At 42.2% G+C, this 21,178-nt stretch overlaps 1 protein-coding gene across 1 annotated transcript in view; it reads left to right on the top strand.

The window, feature by feature from the left end:
* Positions 1 to 21,178, top strand: part of LOC126035576 (kinesin-like protein KIF2A) — an 80,536-nt gene that overhangs the window by 12,671 nt on the left and 46,687 nt on the right. Inside the window, exons 2-6 of the mRNA XM_049794217.1 lie at positions 14,397 to 14,491; positions 15,823 to 15,942; positions 16,386 to 16,440; positions 19,056 to 19,121; positions 19,753 to 19,853. Coding sequence (XP_049650174.1) covers positions 14,397 to 14,491; positions 15,823 to 15,942; positions 16,386 to 16,440; positions 19,056 to 19,121; positions 19,753 to 19,853 — 437 coding nt within the window. The remainder of the gene's footprint in view (positions 1 to 14,396; positions 14,492 to 15,822; positions 15,943 to 16,385; positions 16,441 to 19,055; positions 19,122 to 19,752; positions 19,854 to 21,178) is intronic.

The following is a 21,178-nucleotide window of genomic DNA, read 5'->3' as shown; positions in this document are numbered from 1 at the left end:
AACATCATCTTTCACCCCCCTTTATTATGTCTACTGAGATTCTTTTGACTCCCCTTGTCTCACTAGCATGGACCAAGCTCCGCAGTGCCTGCATCCCCGCTTGTGTGCCTCTGCCCAGGTGCTGCTTCGGGGATTCCCCGGTTGGTGAGGTAATGAACGTAAATTTACTCTTTGCATTTCAGCCGTGGTTTTGTGGTTGTTCCTGCATCCTGCCTGTGCTGGCTCACACACTGACCCAACTTACACTGTCTGCCTCCAAAACCTGTTGTGGAAGCAATATCGGGAAGTTTCCTGCTTGCTGCATAGGGAAGTACATTACCGCTTTTATCTGCCTGAAACCAATCTGCCTTAAGAGACTGTTCCTGCTGATACATCCTTGTATGAGTTGCCTCCCCTCCCCATCTGACCCTGGATGAATGCCAGGTGCCCACCAAAGCCGTTCTATCACTCCCCCTCCTCAGCTGGACAAGGGAGAGAAAATATAACAAAGGGCTTGTGGGTCGAGATAAGGACAGGAGAGATCACTCACCAGTTACCGTCACAGGCAAAACAGACTCAACTTGGGGAAAATGAACTCAATTTATTACCAATCAACCAGAGTAGGGTAATGAGAAATAAAACCAAATCTCAAAACACCTTCCCTCCACACCTCCCTTCTTCCCAGGCACAACTTCACTCCTGGATTCTTTACCTACCCCCCCAGCGGCGCAGAGGGACGGGGAATGGGGTTTACGGTCATCACACGTTATTTTCTGCCGTTTCATCCTCTTCAGGGGCAGGACTCCTCACACTCTTCCCCTGCTCCAGTGTGGGGTCCCTCCCATGGGAGACATTCCTCCATGAACTTCTCCAATGTGGGTCTTCCCCATGGGCTGCAGTTCTTCATGAACTGCTCCAGCATGGGTCCTTTCCACGGCGTCCAGCTGAGGATGGGGGAGTGATCCCCCCCCCGCTACCAAAATCTTGCTACACAAAACCAATACACACACACACATACTTATAGTCACATATTCTGCAAAGTCACTGTCCACGTGCACAAGCATAGAATATGATTGTTTATATCGACACTGTACATGCGCATGAACATAAGATATAATTGGTTATACTAACTCTGTATATGCGCATAAACATAGGACATAATTGGTTATACCAACTAAAACATGTGAAACTTGTCTCCGTTTAAGTGGTCAAGATAAACTGCCGAATTGAGTTTCTTTGTGCCAAGTTCCCTTTATCGTGGAATGCGCACCTGTGTTCTTCTAATTGGCATCTTTCTTTTTTTGTCTTCTTGTTTATTCTGTTCAAGGCCTTCTAAAGGTGTCTGGAATGCTCTTGTGACCGTTAGCTAAAGATGTGTCCACAAGCCTCACACGGCTGCGACAGATTGATTTCATAAATGATGACCAAGAATGGGAGCGCTTACTCGAATGGTTACATGTAAAGCATGGCCACACCGGACAAGCCGATTTATATTGGGAAGGCATAGCCCGAGGATGTCCTGTATCAGTTAAGCTGTGTGAACAAGTAGTGACTGCCTATTCGCAATATTGTTTACGACTTAACAAGGATCATCCGAGTAAGGCGCCTCCCCTGCATATTTGAGACAAGAAAACTTTGTGGCACTCCTGGCAGATCGATTATATCGGTCCATTGTGACCATCGGGGGAAAAGATATGTCCTGGTGAGAGTGGAAGTTATATCTGGTCTTACCATGGCCACTGATTTTACATCGGCTACTGGGGAAAACACAGTAAGAGGTCTTAAAAGATGGTTTAGCACACTTCCCATCTCTGAGGAAATTCAAAGTGACAATGGCTCACATTTTACAGCTGCAGTGGTACAGGACTGGGCCAAGGAGGAAGGGATTCCATGGGTGTTTCATACTCCCTAATATCCTCAGGCTAATGGTGTTGTTGAATGTACTAATGGGCTGGTTAAGTGTCAAAGACCCATGAATCTGGGTGGCATTTTGTCATGGTTTAACCCCAGCCAGCAACTAAGCACCATGCAGCCGCTCACTCACTTCCCTTCCCACCCAGTGGGATGGGGGAGAAAATCGGGAAAAAGAAGTAAAACTCATGGGTTGAGATAAGAAAGGTTTAATAGAACAGAAAACAAGAAACTAATAATGATAATGATAACACTAATAAAATGACAATAGCAATAATAAAAGGATTGGAATGTACAAATGATGTGCAGGGCAATTGCTCACCACCCACCGACCAACACCCAGCTAGTCCCCGAGCGGTGATTCCCCGCCCCCACTTCCCTGTTCCTATACTAAATGGGACGTCCCATGGTATGGAATACCCTGTTGGCCAGTTTGGGTCAGGTGCCCTGGCTGTGTCCTGTGCCAACTTCTTGTGCCTCTCCAGCTTTCTTGCTGGCTGGGCATGAGAAGCTGAAAAATCCTTGACTTGAGACTAAACACTACTTAGCAACAACTGAAAACATCAGTGTTATCAACATTCTTTGCATACTGAACTCAAAACATAGCACTGTACCAGCTACTCGGAAGATAGTTAACTCTATCCCAGCTGAAATCAGGACAGTATCCACCCCTTATTCTATACCATTGACGTCATGCTCAGTTCCCATACCTTTAGTTACATTAGTTACATCCTGATCAATCATCATCACCTTTCCGTCCCTTTGAGACATATGAACAATTATATATATATATATATGTATACAGATTGTATTGGGTCTGGCTGAGATGGAGTTAGTACTCCCTATAGCAGCCCTCATAGCACTGTGCTCTGCAGCTCTGTAGCCAGAAAGGTGTTGATAACACACCAGTGTTTTGGCTACTGCTGAGCAGTGCTGGCACAGCATCAAGGCTGTCTCTCCAACATTTTTGCCCTCCCCTCAATGGCAGGCTGGGGCAGGGCAAGATCTTGGGACGGGACATAACCAGGACAGCTGACCTAAACTAACCAAACAGATATTCCATACCATATGACGTCAGCTCAGATATAAAAGCTAAGTGAAGGGAGACGGAGGGGGGGGCATTTTTGTCTTCCGGAGCAAGCACTACGCGTACTGGAGCCCTGCTTCCCAGGAAGTGGCCAGACATCGCCTGCTGATGGGAAGTAGAGATTAACATAATTTGTTTTTTCTTTGCTTTCGCGCGCAACCTTTGCTATCATTTTATTAAACTGCCCTTATCTTCACCCACGAGCCTGTCGTTATATTTTTCTCTCCCCCGTTCAGCTGAGGAGGGGGAGTGATAGAGCGGCTTTGGTGGGCACCTGGCATCCAGCCAGGGTCAACCCACCACTACCAAAACCTTGCCAAACAAAACCAATACACACACACAGAGATATCATTCCTTTAGTTCATGGGTTATGTTCATAAAATGTTCGTTGAGTTCATTCAGTTTCCTACTCTGAGCTCCATCTGTCATACCAGTCTTTCTGGGTAGGAGGGATGGTGCAAAGTCCTCTCAGTCGGTAGAGCAGAATTGGGCTTCAGTGCAGTGTGATGAGCAGGTGACATTTGACGTAGCAGGAGGATGGTGTGCACCGTTGGATTGTTGCATGCTGGAGTCAGTTCTGGTTCCATCACTACTGCATTTTGCTCAGTTTTATCACAGTTCATTCTTGCTTGATCTAAGTGATTCTTACTATAGTACTATGGATATACCATATAACAATTATAGTAATGAAAACATACAGTGGCAGGGTTATATAGCAAGTAATATCATACAGTTGAATTCTGGCTATTCTTACCTAAAATCAAATCCCCTTGAGGCACACATCGGACTTGCCATTTTTTCACATCACCCACCAAGTGCCCCCAGGCCCTTGAGCAAAAGCAATCCCACGAATGGGTTTACCTTTGCCTGAGGCAGGAGTAGCCCAGACTGTCTTCCCTAAAATATTTTTCATGTGCACTACAGGGAATTTATCCCCTTCTACAGTATGTAAAAATTCTGATTGGGCAGGGCCACTCCGATTGGCAGATCCTCCGGTGTTGACTAACCAGGTGGCTTTTGCTAAATGTGTATCCCAATGTTTGAAAGTTCCACCCCCCCATTGCTTTCAATGTAGTCTTTAACAGTCCATTGTATCGCTCAAATTTCCCAGAGGCTGGTGCATGATAGGGGATATGATACACCCACTCAATGTCATGCTCTTTGGCCAAGGTGTCTATGAGATTGTTTCGGAAGTATGTCCCGTTGTCTGACTCAATTCTTTCTGGGGTGCCATGTCGCCACAAGAACTGCTTTTCAAGGCCCAGGATAGTGTTCTGGGCAGTGGCATGGGGTACAGAATATGTTTCCAGCCATCCGGTGGTTGCTTCCACAATTGTCAGCACATAGCGCTTGCCTTGGCGAGTTTGTGGGAGTGTGATATAGTCAATCTGCCAGGCTTCCCCAAATTTATATTTCAGCCATCGCCCTCAATACCACAGGGGCTTTAACCGCTTGGCTTGCTTAATTGCAGCACATGGATAACCTGCGTGATAGTGTCCATGGTCAAGTCCACCCCTCAATCACGAGCCCATCTATATGTTGCATCTCTTCCCTGATGGCCTGAGGTATCATGGGCCCACTGAGCCATAAATAGCTCACCCTTATGTTGCCAGTCCAAGTCTATCTGAGACACTTCAATCTTGGCAGCCTGATCCACCTGTTCTTTGTTTCGATGTTCTTCATTGGCCTGACCCTTGGGTACGTCAGCATCTACATGACGTACTTTTACAACCAGATTCTCTAGCCGGGACGCAATATCTTGCCACAGTGCAGCAGCCCAGATGGGTTTACCTCTGCACTGCCAGTTGCTCTGCTTCCATTGCTGTAACCACCCCCACAGGGCATTTGCCACCATCCATGAGTCAGGATAGAGAGCGAGCACTGGCCACTTCTCTCTTTCAGCAATATCTAATGCTAGCTGGATGGCTTTCACCTCTGCAAACTGACTCGATTCACCTCCTCCTTCAGCAGATTCTGCAACTTGTCACGTAGGATTCCATACAGCAGCTTTCCACCTTCAATGCTTTCCCACAATGCGAGTGGATCCATCAGTGAAGAGGGCAGATTGCCTCTCATTCTCTGGCAGTTTATTATACAGCGGGGCCTCTTCAGCACGTGCCACCTCCTCCTCTGGCGACATTCCAAAATCTTTGCCTTCTGGCCAGTTTGTGATCACTTCTAAAATTCCTGGGTGACTGGGGTTTCCTATGCGAGCCCGCTGTGTGATCGGTGCGGCCCACTTACTCCATGTGGCATCAGTCGCGTCATGTGTAGAGGAGACCTTCCCTTTGAACATCCAGCACCGCAGTCAGGGTGCTAAGAGGAGCTGTGTTTCAGTGCCAACCACTTCTGAGGCGGCTCGAACTCCTTCATATGCTGCCAAGATCTCTTTTTCAGTTGGAGTATAGCGAGCCTTGGATCCTCGATATCCTCGACTCCAAAACCCCAGGGGTCGGCCTCAGGTCTTCTTGGGTGCTTTCTGCCAGAGGCTCCAGGTAAGGCCATTCTCCCCAGCTGCAGTACAGAGCACATTTTTAACATCTTGTCCTGTCCAGATTGGTCCAAGGGCTGCTGTATGAACAATCTCCCGTGTAATTTGTTCAAAGGCTTGTTGTTGCTCAGGGCCCTGTGGACACATATTTAGCCAATGGTCACAAGAGCATTCCAGATGCCTTTAGAAGGACTTGAACAGAATAAACAAGAAGACAAAAAAAGAACGATCCCAATTAGGAAAACACAGGTGCGCATTCCACGATAAAGGGAACTTGGCACAAAGAAACTCAATTCGGCAGTTTATCTTGACCAATTAGAGTGAGACAAGTTTCGCGTGTTTTAGTATAACCAATTATGTCTTATGTTTATGAGCGTGTACAGTGTTGATATAAGCAATCATTAAGTGTAACTAGGTGCGTGGACAGTGCGTGAATAATGTGTGTAACCAATAGTAAAATAGCTAAACGCATGTACAGATGTAAACAATGTATAAAATGATGTCTGATGCTCTAGTAAAGGGTCTTCAACTATGATCATATTGACCTGTCGTTGAGTCCATGATTATGCTCCTGCAGGGCCCCATTTGAAATCATTCTTCTTCCGGGTCACTTGATAGAGAGGGCTTACAATCAAACTGTAATTTGGAATATGCATTCTCCAAAAGCCCACAGCACCTAAGAAGGCCTATGTTTCCTTTTTAATAGTTGGGGGAGACATAGCTGCTATTTTGTTAATCACGTCTATTGGGATCTGACGACGTCCATCTTGCCATTTTATTCCCAAAAAGTGGATCTCCTGTGCAGGTCCCTTGACCTTACTTTCTTTTATGGCAAAACCGGCTTTCAGAAGGATTTGGGTTATTTTCTTCCCTTTCTCAAAGACTTCTTCTGCTGTGTTGCCCCATACGATGATGTCATCAATGTACTGCAGGTTTTCCGGAGCTTCACCTTTTTCCAGTGCAGTCTGGATTAGTCCATGGCAAATGGTGGGGCTGCGTTTCCACCCCTGGGGCAATCGATGCCAAGTGTACTGGACACCCCTCCAAGTAAAGGCAAATTGTGGACGACACTCTGCTGCCAGAGGGATTGAGAAAAAATGCATTAGCAATGTCAATTGTGGCATACCACTTGGCTGCCTTTGACTCTAGCTCGTATTGAAGTTCTAGCATATCTGGAATGGCAGCACTCAGCGGTGGCGTAACTTCATTCAGGCCACGATAGTCAACTGTTAATCTCCATTCCCCATTAGACTTCTGCGCTGGCCATATGGGACTATTAAAGGGTGAGCAAGTTTTGCTGATCACCCCTTGGCGCTCCAGTCGACAAATCAACTTGTGGATGGGAATCAGAGAGTCTCGGTTGGTGCGATATTGCCGCCGGTGCACCGTCGTGGTAGCAATTGGCACTTGTTCTTCAACCTTCAGCAACCCCGCAGTCGAAGGGTCCTGAGAGAGACCAGGCAGGGTAGACAACTGTTCAGTGCCCTCCGTCTCCAAGGCAGCTATACCGAAAGCCCATCGATACCCCTTCGGGTCCTTAAAATACCCTCTCCTGAGATAGTCTATGCCAAGGATACACGGAGCCTCTGGACCAGTCACAATGGGGTGTTTCTGCCATTCATTCCCAGTTAGGCTTACTTCAGCTTCCAATACAGTTAACTCTTGGGATCCTGCTGTCACACCAGAAATACAAATGGGTTCTGTCCCTTTATAACTTGATGGCATTAGAGTGCACTGTGCACCGGTGTCTACTAGAGCCTTATACTCTTGTGGGTCTGATGTGCCAGGCCATCGAATCCACACAGTCCAATAGACCTGGTTATCCCTTTCCTCCACCTGGCTGGAGGCAGAGCCCCTCTAATTCTGGTCAGAGTATCCGTTACTCACTTCTCGTAAACTTGGTTCAGAAGTCCCTTCAAGAGGATCAGAAATAAGATCAGCCCTTCTACTCTGTTTGGAAACTGGAGTGGCATTTTTCCTGGTAGAATCCCCTTTTGTGGTGGTTTTTCCTTGCAGCTCACGTACCCGTGCATTTAGGACCGAGGTAGGTTTTCCATCCCATTTCCTCATGTCCTCTCCCTGATCACATAGGTAAAAGCACAGGGCACCTCACGGTGTGTACCTTCTATATTCTTTCTCTTGGGCAGAGGAATGCTCACTCCTAATAGCTGAGACTGGTCCTTACAGGTGGGGAATAGGACATATCCTCTTTGATTTGTTGGACATCCTGGGACAGCTTCTCCACAGCCGAAATGCACGCTTGTAGGGATGAGGAGAGATTTTCTTCGTATTGACGGAGTTGCCAAGCCACTTCATCCACTGTCGGTGCCTCTTCGTCTTTCCAGGTCATTATTGCCAGTGAGTTGGCACAGGACGATGGTGTACTCTGTACAAACTTCCGCCACATGGGTCGTGTGTATTGGACTTCATCTGGATCTTTGGGTAATTGTGGGTTGTCCGGGCCATGATGAATTGTCTCTAGCACAGCTAATTCCCTCAGATATTGGATACCTTTTTCCATGGTGGTCCACTTGCTTGATTGACATATAACATCTTCCTTAGAGGGGTACCTTTCCTTCACACTTGACAGGAGTCGCCTCCAGAGGCTGATGGCTTGTGTCCCTCTTCCAATTGCCTTGTCAATGCCACCTTCCCTGGCAAGCGATCCCAGCTGCTTGGCTTCCCTACCTTCTAATTCCAAGCTTTTAGCCCCATTGTCCCAGCATCGGAGGAGCCAGGTGATAATATGCTCACCTATACGGCAACCAAAATCTTTTTGCATATCCCGCAGCTCACTCAAGGATAGGGACCGGATTATTACCTCTGGTTCTACCTCTTCCTCCTGTTCCCGTGATGACCCTGGTTCACCTTCATCCTTCGCTAAGCAAACTGAGGGTTTTTTGTATATTTCTTTTTCCGTATGGGGGCAACTGATACTGGTCCAGGTTGGTCCGCTGGTTCAGTTGCAGTATCGCTCGCTGGGTTTTGGATAACCACAGTGTCTGTCGCCGAGGTTTGGGTAGCAGCAGTGCTCATAGCCAGGACTGGAGGGACTGCAGTGCCCGTAGCCAAGGTTTGGGTAGCTGCCGTGCTAGTTGCTGCGGCTGGACGGGCTGCAGTGCCTGTTGCTGAGGTTTGGGTAGCCCGAGTTCTCGTTGCCGGGGCTGGAGGGGTCGTGGTGCCTGTCACCAAGTTCTGGGTGCCTGCAATGCTTGTTGCCGGGGCTGGAGAGGCCACAGAGCCCGTTGCTGAGGTTTGAGTGACTGCGGTGCTCATCGTTTTGTTGTTAGGTCCAGAGACTTTCTCTTCTCCTTGAGGGTACTGAGTGGTGTCGAACAGGGCTCGATAGGCATGGGCCAGGCCCCAGCAGGTTGCAGTGATTTGTATCTCTCTGCAGCTGCCGGGGTGACAGCATACTGTTACCAATATTTGATAGAAATTAGAATTTTACATAAGTTAGGTTTGGTTAAAAGGGAAAAGACTGTAGAATATAGGAGTTTGAAGCTCGCAATAGTTCTAGAAACCTAGGAACATACAAAATGTGCTGTAAGCAATCATAAAAAGAATAAGTATTGTCTTAGATCGGTTAACCATAGAAATTTAGACAGATTTGTTAGATTGTAGTGTTTTGTTTTAATGAATAGAGAGATCGTTATGGACCTTAGCTTTGTGGTTTAGAAACCCTACTTTGATCAAAAGACCAGTTAGTGGAATAGGTAAGATTAACCAATGAATGTTATAGTATAAGAATATTGATAAGGTGATGTAACTGGGGGCCAATCACTAGAAACGTTAAATTTAAGAATTAACATAGAATGTACTTTTATGTAAATCTAATACATGATGGCAAAATCGTACTGCGCAGAATCGTATAAGAGAGGTCAACTATCGGACAAAGTGAGGAAGACTATGGGAGACCACCAGAGGGCTTATGAAGACCACCAGAGACTTCACTACGCCTGCGTAAAAGGACATTTATATATGCTAATGATCTTTCGGACAATTGATGATTGTGCATGATATTTCCCAGGAATCTAGTGAATATGTATGACAGGTGTATATTTAACCTGCATGATTAAATCAGACAGGTGCACACACTAGGTGGAGTGATCCCCTGTGTGCCCAGCGCTGCAATAAAGGAGTGCCTGCTTCTTAACTTCTCATTGCTGTTAAGGAGTTTTATTCCAGATTTCGGTAACAATACCTTTTCCAACTGTTTTACTAGTTCTTCTGGATTCTGCACTTGTTCAGGGGTGAATTTCCAAAACATTGGAGGTGCCCACTTTTCTAGGTACTTGCCCATACTACCCCACACACCCTGCCACTCATAATTATCTAGCCTTGGGGCACATCTCTGGGTGATCTTCTTAAATAGTTGTTTAACCTTAAACAAGAGCTGAACCACATTCAGCAGCATGCTAATTCCTAGCAGTAGGGCTAGGACCGTGCTGGTCCCAACATCCCAGGAGTATTTAAATTTTTCAAAATTCTCAAACACCATTGTAACTGGACTGAAGGAGAAAGGAGAGGGGAAGAAAGGTACACCACCCATAGACTGGTTTTCCATGGAGGAAAGGTAAATGGTATAATTATTAATAGTTTCCCACAGGTGGCTCCCGCCGTATAAAGGTGACAATGCTGAGTGCAAATACCGGATTAATCCCACAGCCGATGACTTTATCATACCATAAACCAGTGTTATACCATACATCAAAGCGAAAACCTTAATCCACCTCCCAGGGATGATAAGCAGCAGAAGAGGAACTACATACAGCAAGCGAGGTGATACATAACAGAACTTTAAAAACCAGAGGAACAACTCTAAGAACACATAAATCAACATAATGACCAGCGACTCTTAGACCAGTATAGTGAACGCTTATAACAAATTTGTTTTAACAAGCTCTGGTCAGGTTTGTCGTTATCTCAACCCTTCGTGTCCCACATTGGGCGCCAAAATGGACTGTTGTGGTTTAACCCCAGCCAGCAACTAAGCACCACACAGCCGCTCACTCACTCCCCCCTCCACCCAGTGGGATGGGGGAGAAAATCGGGAAAAGAAGTAAAACTCATGGGTTGAGATAAGAACGGTTTAATAGAACAGAAAAGAAGAAACTAATAATGATAACACTAATAAAATTACAACAGCAATAATGAAAGGATTGGAATGTACAAATGATGCGCAGGGCAATTGCTCACCACCCGCCGACCAACACCCAGCTAGTCCCCGAGCGGTGATTCCCTCCCCCCACTTCCCAGTTCCTATACTAAATGGGACGTCCCATGGTATGGAATACCCTGTTGGCCACTTTGGGTCAGGTGCCCTGGCTGTGTCCCCTCCTAACTTCTTGTGCCCCTCCAGCTTTCTCGCTGGTTGGGCATGAGAAGCTGAAAAATCCTTGACTTGAGACTAAACACTACTTAGCAACAACTGAAAACATCAGTGTTATCAACATTCTTCTCATACTGAACTCAAAACATAGCACTGTACCAGCTACTAGGAAGACAGTTAACTCTACCCCAGATGAAACCAGGAGACATCTAGGATTGTACAACGCCATCTACCAACTAAATAATAGATGGAGTGGAGATGGCTGCCCTAAAATGAAAGCCTTTTGTGTATCTGCTAACACCATTGTTCCAAAAGTCCACATCAACCCAGGAGACTATCCTATGGCATTTTACACCGGACAACTTGTACTAATAAAGATGCCTCAGATTGGAACAGTACCAATGGTACTAACTACACCCCAAAATCCCTGTGCGTGGGAAGCCAAAGATTGCTCAGGAAAGGTACACCGGTTTAGCACTTGGTGGATCTCAACTTCTTTCTAACCTTGCCAGTTGAATACAACTGAGCATATTTTCTTCCCTTTTTTGTTTTCACAGGAATCCTGAATTAACTGCATGTGTATGTGGAGACCCAGTGTCGTGGTTTCAGGCCGGCCGGTAACAAAGGACCACGCAGCCGCTCGCTCACTCCTCCGCCCCCCTCCGGTGGGATGGGGAGGAGACGGAGGAGAGAAAAGGAAAAGAAACTGGAACCTCGAGGGTTGAGATAAAGGCAGTTTACTGGGACAAACACAAAAGAGATTACAACAACAACAACGGCACTAATGAAAAAAGTATACAAAAAGAGTGATGCACAGTGCAACTGCTCACCACCCGGGACCCGACGCTCCGCCACTTCCCCCACCGAAAACAGAGACCACCCCCCCGGCCCGCTCCCCATTTATATACTGGGCAGGATGTCACATGGTATGGAATAGCTCCTTGGCTAGTTCAGGTCAGCTGCCCCGGCTATGCCCCCACCTCCCAGGTTCCTGTAAAAATTAACTCTATCCCAGCTGAACCCAGGACACCCAGGGTTTAGGCCATACCAGGGCGGAAAATACACATTAGCTACCGGGTAATTAATCAGTCTACCTACCATAGACCAACTGAAATTAAGATAATTTATGCTGATTCCTCCAAACCAGATAACAACAGTAATGACTGTTATAAAATAAGGGGACCAAATTTAGATTGCTGGCATAATTTTACCTTCACCAAACTTATAATCACATACTGTATTTGGGGTTATAGGGGCACTGGATTGCTGTTTGAATTTATTATTGACACACAAAATGTATGGAATGCGTGTACAATGGGGTGGCCATGGATCAATTCTCACACCAATTATAATGAATCCACACCAAGTTTATCTGTGGTGGTGTTACAAAATAATTTTACCTTTTCCAAGCAAAAATGGGTCATAAAAGATGAAGACAGAGATTAACAAATTCTGTCACTGATGGAGAAAAGCAGAGATACCATCTCAATAGGATGCCAAATTGAAAACAGTACTGTATGTGCAACAGCCTCGTGAATTACCATAGAATATGCTGGAAGTAACTCCAACACAGCTTTGATCACATACATGCCTGTCCTTATAGACAGGAATGTTGGTATACTTTTACCCTATTTTGCTCAGTGCTCATAACGTGTTTCTGGGCCAATTTTGAGACCAATTCCAGCATGACATTCCAATTTGAAATTGAAGTTGAACAGCCATTTGTACCAACTAGGCCTCCTACTGAACTAACTCCTTACATCCTCAACACAGGCCCTTATGTAATTAGAAACATGGGTCAACAACAAGTCCCCTCAGCCCTAGTTGGTCTCTATAAAAGGGTAGAGCTAGCGCTACACATTAATATCTCAGCAATTAAACCAAACTGTTCCACCTTTTTGGGAAATGCTCACACCAGCTGTTTGGCATGGTTACCTGGACGATCTCTGAAGCAATCTCGACACATGCCATGAGATGCCACTGGGTTATTTGGAACAGGATTAGGAATAGTCAACAGCATAGATGCTGAGAGCCTAATGAACAAAATAACTGCTTCTACAGATGACCTAAACCTGTGTTTCCCGCTCAGATGCAATGGAGTAAGGGGTTGCTTGTTCGTGCTATGGCTCATTGATGGAGGGTGTTAGAGGAGCAGTTGCATTGGACTCATGTTCTTTAGAAACCCCAATTCTTGGTACTCTTAGGGCAAAGCACAGATGTGAAATCAATGTGACATGCACTTTTGTGTCAGTGCATGGCTGCTCTGCTCTTCCGATTGCTCCTCGTTACCACGTGTAGGAAATACGATAAAGTATGACAGATGACATTAAAAAAAATGCAGTGCACTACATAATTGAGAAGGAAAATCCTTATTCCTACTGAAAGTTTACTGGTTTTATTGTACTTTACGGGGGCTTGCTGGCTTTGGATCTTTCACTGGAGAAGTCATAGCAATGGCACCTTAATTCCAGTTTAACAGTCTGTGTTAGCAGTTGTTTTTAAAATGATGATTTGTATTAAATTGCAGGCAATTTAATTTTAGTTGAATTACCAACTGATTGAATGTCCATAAGAAATGGATATCAGAATACAATTTCAGGGGGCTTCCCTCCTATGTTGGGACAATTAATGCTGAATCAGCCTAGAAGGGAGACAAACAAGCTGTCCTCATTTCAGCTGGGATAGAGTTCATTGTCTTCCGAGTAGCTGGTACAGTGCTATGTTTTGAGTTCAGTATGAGAAGAATGTTGATAACACTGATGTTTTCAGTTGTTGCTAAGTAATGTTTAGTCTAAAGTCAAGGATTTTCCAGCTTCTCAAGCCCAGCCAGCGAGAAAGCTGGAGAGGCACAAGAAGTTGGCACAGGACACAGCCAGGGCACCTGACCCAAACTGGCCAACGGGATATTCCATACCATGTGACATCACATCTGGTATAGAAACTGGGGGGAGTGAGGGCGGGGGGATCGCCACTTGGGGACTAACTAACTGGGTTTTGATTGGCAGGTGGTGAGCAATTGCCCTGCGCATCATTTGTACATTCCAATCCTTTTATTATTGCTGTTGTCATTTTATTAATGTTATCATTATCATTATTAGTTTCTTCTTTTCTGTTCTATTAAACTGTTCTTATCTCAACCCACGAGTTTTACTTCTTTTCCCGATTTTCTCCCCCATCCCACTGGGTGGGGGGGCAGTGAGTGAGCGGCTGCGTGGTGCTTAGTTGCTGGCTGGGGTTAAACCACGACACAAGCCTTTGTGGAGTGCACCTCAGGAAACATTCCCACCCATGGGAGACTCTCAGAAAAGAGAGTCTAAGTGGTGTGGCTTTCACATGGTATTTTTTTTACTTACCACTCAGTTTTCTATTCATTGAATTTTTCACTTGTACACCGACTGTCCCGTTAGAGCCTCCACTAGTGGATCAAATTTGAGCCAGTTTACAGTATGTGGCCAGGAATCATCTTCTATTTATCACCTTTTTTTTTTTAAACCCTCTTCTTCCTGCCTCTATCTGCATTTCTCATTGTAGGGATTAAAATAACTTCTGGAAAATTTTTCCATCTGTTAATTCGATCATTTGTGTTTCCTTTCTAGGCCGGATTCACCAAGCTATGCTAACATCCCTAAATGAAGATAGTGAAAGCGTAACTGTTGAATGGTTTGAAAATGGAGTTGTTAAAGGCAAAGAGGTAAACCTAATTATTTTAGAACTTTTCTCTTTTAAAAAATATGTAATCTACATGAATATTACTTTGGAATTTGCACTGGAAACAAAGAGAAAATATAAATCTTAATTTACTTGATGATTCTTTGGTTTCAGGCTGTTTTGAATGGCAGTTATTGGGCAAATGCTGGTTTCTCTTGTATTAAATTTGACTTCCTGAGCTCTGTGTCATAGCTTTTAAATAGTGCTTTTCATCTTTTGATTTTGAACCAGATTACAAAGGCTGACCTTGTTACCCCTTTTTACAAGTAGAAAAATCAAATTTTTGAGAGGGAGAATGACTTGCAGTTCAGACAGAAAACCAGTGGGAGCTGGATTAGAAATCTTTTTGTGTTCGTATTATTGAGGGATTGAACTGCTAGCTTGTTTGTTTATTTATTTATTTTAGGCAATAATTTTTCAGCCTTGCTTTCCTTAAGAAACTGTGTCTCTGTGTGTCCCAGTTATGCTTTGCTATCCCCTCTTCCTGTAAATTTTGGACTATGTTAGCCAGTTTTAGCTGAGATTTGGAGAAGCACCGCAGAAATCATTACACTTCACCAGTCTTGTGAAAACACAGGAAAAAGGAAAAAAAAGTTGTGAGGATGTCCTGGTGATCTCATCAGCTGAGCTCATCCCTCTGGACACACAGAATCTGTACAGTAGTGAGGTCTTTGAAAGGTCCAGCCAGAGGAAATGGCAGTCTATAGAGACCAAAGCTATTTAAGATTTTTAGGAAACCAAGTTTCAATAGATCTGAAGCCAGCTACTTTTAAGATCCTGTCCCACCCCCCCCACCCCACCCCCCCCTAACATTTTACAGCATTTTGAATGAGGAACACTTACAAGGAAAAAAAAATGGCATGATAAATTTAACATGGTTTCAACTGCGCTTTTATTTTTTGGGTGGTTGTAATTTGTATGTTTCTTCTGAACTGTCTGGGAAATTTCAAATAATTGAGATCTCTTTTTTTTTATGTTACAGAATGTCTTTCATATTCTGCAGTAATTGTCAAATTACCACAGTAATACTACCTACTTCTGTTTTAATTTAATCACTTTACAACATTATGAATATCTATTGGTCATTTTTAATTAATCCCTTTTCTGAAGGGTGTGTTTTCAACTAATATGAAGACCAAAGCTTACACTGTTTTTAGTGAACATAACATAAGATCATTCAGGTTATAGAATTAACAAATTGTGGGGTAAAAACTCTAAATATATTTATTATTTATTCTTATACATAACAGAAGAAATGGAAAGGGTGAATATTGTTCTAAGGCTCATAAATGTGTTTTATATTGTTTTACACAGATTGACTTGGAGGGCATATTTTCACTTAACCCAGATCTTGCACCTGATAAAGATACTAAACCTAGTCCAGAGACACCACCACCACCTATTCCAGCAGCCAAAGTAAACGAAATCATGAAGGTTGGTAATACCTATGCAACATGTTCATATTAAACTTACAGTACTCCTATACATGTTGTTATGCTTGAATTTTTAAATCTAACTTTTGTGTCTGTGGAGCTATTTGATAACCATGTTCCTTTTTTTTTTCCTATGGTGAATAGGGGTTTCTAAAAATTTTCTAAGAACAGGTTTGGCAGGGAGGGAGTTGGGGACTAATATTTATATAACTAAGTATATCTCAAGGAAAAATATAGAAAAGGTTTTGGAGGTTGTTTTGAAACAGTACATATAGTTCAAGCAGTCTTCACCCTAGGCTCTTCAGGGAAGGATTTGACAGCAATCACCTCTCTGTATTGCTGATGTCGTGTTATTTTTATTCACTGGAAAGAAGCAGAGGTGGGGCTGCAGTTTATGTTTTCAGTAATGAGGTGATCAAATAACAGAGATTTCTTTCTTTATAGAGTCGACAAACCGTGGCACCTATTAAGAATGACACTTCTGCCAGAGATAACAGAGGTAAATATTATCTCTTTCCATTTCAAGGAAGTAAAAAAGTATGGGAATATTTTAATTTCCTGCTCATCTAGCATTCCTTAATAATTCTGCATTTCTAATTTGGTATATATGCATATGACATGCAAAAGACATGGTGCATAATTCCTAGAATTACTCCTGTGTATATTTAGGAATGCATACTGTATGAATAGTACTTATATGCAAGTTTAAGCAATATAGCATTAGGAAAGTTAAGCTGAATGAACTGAAAGTACAAAAATTTGAAGTTAATTAATTATGCTACATTAAATCATGTGTGAACTTTTCCAGGTTAAAGCATCCTCAATTTGCTTCAACTTAATTGAGTGTTTCAATACACATTAAGTAGTGCACTTAAAATTCTTATGTTTTCAGTTTTTTAGCTTAGTTTTCTAACAGTCTGTGTGTAAACATTCATTCAAAGAGTACTTAAACCTTATGGGTTATTTCTTACTCTATGATTAATAGCAAAAAATCTACAAAAATGCTGAAATATCACAGGAGGATAGGTGAAAACTGTGTATTGGATGAATACAGAAGTAATGCATCTAATAACATGAGAAAGAACAGTTAATTGCTTATTGTTTTCATTTTATCTCCTGCATTAAAGTTAACTTGTACTTATGATGGTGATGATTCTTCTTCCAAACAATCTACTGTCATTATTTCAGACTAGATTCCATTCCATCTGTTAAACTTGAAAAACAAGTGGGCTTGCATATCTTTGCAAGCATTCAGACTCTTCTGGTGTACAACTGGGATCACTTTCTCCCTTCTGCCATTTGCCTCTGGGGGTGTTAAATTGGAAATCTCATGAGGAGGGGATAATTTTTTTCAAACTAATATGATTTAAATTTGAGACATCTTATTGATGGATGGGCTCTCCTCACTTCCATACACATTGTCATTTGTAGTAAATGATCTGTTTGGTATGGAATAACCCTGTAGTTTGTATTTTAATAGGTTCTGTGCATCTGTCATGGTTTAACCCCAGCCAGCAACTAAGCACCATGCAGCTGCTCATTCACTCCCCCCCGCCCAGTGGGATGGGGGAGAAAATCAGGAAAAGAAGTAAAACTTGTGGGTTGAGATAAGAACGGTTTAATAGAACAGAAAAGGAGAAACTAATAATGATAATGATAACACTAATAAAATGACAACAGTAATGATAAAAGGACTGGAATGTACAAATGATGTGCAGGGCAATTGCTCACCACCCGCCGATCGACACCCAGTTAGTCCCCAAGCGGTGATTCTCCCCACCCCCACTCCCCCCAGTTTCTATACTAGATGTGACATCACATGGTATGGAATACACCGTTGGCCAGTTTGGGTTAGGTGCCCTGGCTGTGTCCTGTGCCAACTTCTTGTGCCTCTCCAGCTTTCTCACTGGCTGGGCTTGAGAAGCTGAAAAATGCTTGACTTTAGACTAAACACTACTTAGCAACAACTGAAAACATCAGTGTTATCAACATTCTTCTCATACTGAACTCAAAACATAGCACTGTACCAGCTACTCGGAAGACAATGAACTCTATCCCAGCTGAAACCAGGGCAGCATCTTACTATTCATAGTCGGCCTAAGTGTTCTTTGTTGGCCTTGTAATTAAACTTTTCTCATCACACTGTCTTGTGTAGTTAATTCATGCTATAAACTAGATCTCCTATCATATTTGGAATGATCTGGGGATTTGTCTTGTCTATCCCATTTGATATCTTTTCCATAGTTGTCTCCATGTTGCATAGTGTGCTGGCCTTCATTTGGAATATCATCTCTAGGCTACTAATCAAAGTTGTTACCTTCACTTTTGTACTCTTCTGGCAGACCTCATTAGGAACATGTACAGGAAACTGGCCAGCTGAAGCAGAGCTTCTTGAAGCAACTCTTTGAAAAACAACTTAAAACATTCAGCTCTACCAAAGAGGCTTGCATGCACACCACTCCCACTGCATTCACTGGGAACAGACATCACTCTGCATCTTCAGAAATTGGCATCCTTATCACATATGGAATCAATAAGTTTAGGTAGACATACTGATTGTATCCATATCCCTTTCAGTATAGTGTCAAAAAGGTTTGTTTCTTCCACTCATAGACTGAGCTGCATTTTGCTGCCTTTCATTTGTATCTCTCTACTCATCCACAGATTGTAGGTTCAGTGGGATGGGACCATTTTGTAACCTCTAGAGAATGTGAAACAGTGGGTCCTTTTTTCTTACTGGGTTTTTGGGTATAATTACAATATAAATAAAATTTCAACACTTTAAACTTCAAAACTGCATATCTCCAAGTACATACTTCATTCTATGCACATAATAAGTCATACTAATTTTGTAGTGGAGCATTTAAAAATATGCACATGCAGCATTGGTACTTAATAATTATGTTGTGTTGGTATGTAACACTAGGATAAAAAAAGCTGCATACTGAATGTCTTTATTAATAGACTTTCTACATGTATGGCTCCTCCCTGCCCCCAATAAATTGTTGTGTCTTGAAAGGGATTTGTTTTATTTTGTCATAATAAAGTATTTCAGAATCAGATAGAAACGTTACTCTTCCGTATCTAGATGAGCTTTTTGCTTTTCTTTTGCAGTGGTTGGTTCTGCACGCACGTGGCCTACTCAGCTTCCTGAACAGTCTTCCTCCTCACAACAGAATGGTAGTGTTTCAGATATATCTCCAGTTCAAGCTTCAAAAAAGGAATTTGGACCCCTTTTTATGTAAATGGTTTATCAAGGATTCATTCATTCTGGGCATTACATGTACATTCTCTTGGATTATGTTGTTGTCCATAAATGACAAATGGTCTATATGCGCAGTTGCCTGTAGGCTTCCTCAAGAAGCTTTTTCAGAGTGCTGTGGCTAAACAAATGTTCACTTTTGTCATAGTTGTTCTAGTATTTGGAATTTGTTTTTCCTTTATCTTTTTTTAAGCATGATGGTGGTTTGTTTTTTTTAATTTGCCTGGGCTTTCTTTTAATTCAAACCAAAAGATCACATGTATCCAGATATCATCACATGTCCAAATATTTTTTGAGGGTCATTGTCCTTATATTTTCGATTGTGTAATTATTGTCCCATTCCCATGATTTTTTCTAATTCATTTATTCTATAAATTTTAGAAATTAAATTGCCATAATTATTCTGTACTAATACTGATTTGCTTGAAAAGTTAGTTGATATAAATAAATGCATTCTAATTATTCATAAATTAGTAGAATTGAAATGTTATAGTGTAAATACTAAATTCATGCAACACAATATTTTAAAATTATATAATTTTCTTTAAGCATGTGGAAAATCTAATTGTGTAAAAGAGGTTGAAAAATTGCAAGAGAAACGTGAAAAAAGAAGGTTACAGCAGCAGGAACTTGGAGAAAAAAGAGCTCAGGTTAGTATTTTTAGCTCAGATGGAAAACATGTCAGGAAGAGAAGATGTTTGCAAAATTATTGTGCTTTTTTCAGTCTTCAATAATTTTTATGAACTGTAATATTCTTGAAATTAAATGTTTTCATCATGTATACAATTTTGATAACTATTTTGGTGCATGGTTGCATTGCTCTGATAACTATTTTTTTAGACAGTTTCCCCCCTCTTTTTCTCCCTACAGAAGTAATTGCTTACAATTGCTTATCTTTCTGTGTGTTATTTAAAAATCAAGTACTGATGATAGCTATTTCTTAGGGAAAATATATCCATGAAAATAATCAAAACTTTGGCTTTTAAATAGGGCTGTTATTCTACAGGAGGTATTACAACATAATGATAAATTGTTCTTTATGATCTTTGATGTTTCATAGACCTATTTGAGGCTCAAGTTTGAACAGTGATATTTTCTTTTCCTTTATACCTGTCTATGCATTTATAATTTAGCTTTGCATCATGTAAACAGCTTGGCAGCAAGTTGTTAGAAACTTGTGTGAAAGAAATGAAGTTGTTAATCCTTTGAGAAAAATCTCTTAATATTAAATTACTTTCTGTCACAATAGTGTAAAAGCTTTAGCAAAACTAGTAGTGTAATCTTGTTGGCAGTCCTATGTGTATGTGTTAGTCTCTAAAGAGATACTACCAATCTGCTACTGACATGAGAAGTGCCACCACCAAGTAAATAATTTAGGCAATTTACCTCACAGTTTAATGATGTTTCTAAGTTGACCTAAAATCACTTATGTTGAATTCATGTTTTCTAATTTCCATCCACTTAAACAAATGCAAAACAGTACTATGGCTTTATGTGTGAGGAGCAAATAACTTTTGATTTATATATTAAAATTCTCTGATGTGATACTACACCTGAAATTTTCTTTTTATCACTTCTGTGACAACTCCCATCTGAGTCTTAAACTTCTGTATGAGAAAGTTCTGTTTTTCTTGGTGACATGTATGTATCTATGCTTCGTGTTGCTTTGTGTATTCTGTTGTTGTGAAATGCAGCAATAATTAGCCAAGCACTGGCTTCTAGTGGGCAAGACCTTTAAACAGGGTTTGAAGAATATTAGACAAATACCTTTTCCATAATAAGCAATACCACTTTCTGAATGTTAGAAGGAAATGTTTCATCAGGAATACATTTTGTATGGATTTACTGTAAGTAGTTTTTAGTTCACTGTAGTCAGGATGAACAACTTAAAGGTACAGTCAACTTTTGATTACCAGGGCACAGTTTTGTCTGAGGTGTGGATCAGCTGTGTCACAGGTATAGAGACATGAGCTTG

This window comes from Accipiter gentilis, chromosome W (genome assembly GCF_929443795.1).
Source record: "Accipiter gentilis chromosome W, bAccGen1.1, whole genome shotgun sequence".
NCBI classification, from domain to species: domain Eukaryota; kingdom Metazoa; phylum Chordata; class Aves; order Accipitriformes; family Accipitridae; genus Astur; species Astur gentilis.
Note: the sequence above shows the minus strand (reverse complement) of the source record. Positions and strands in the feature narration are given on the sequence as shown.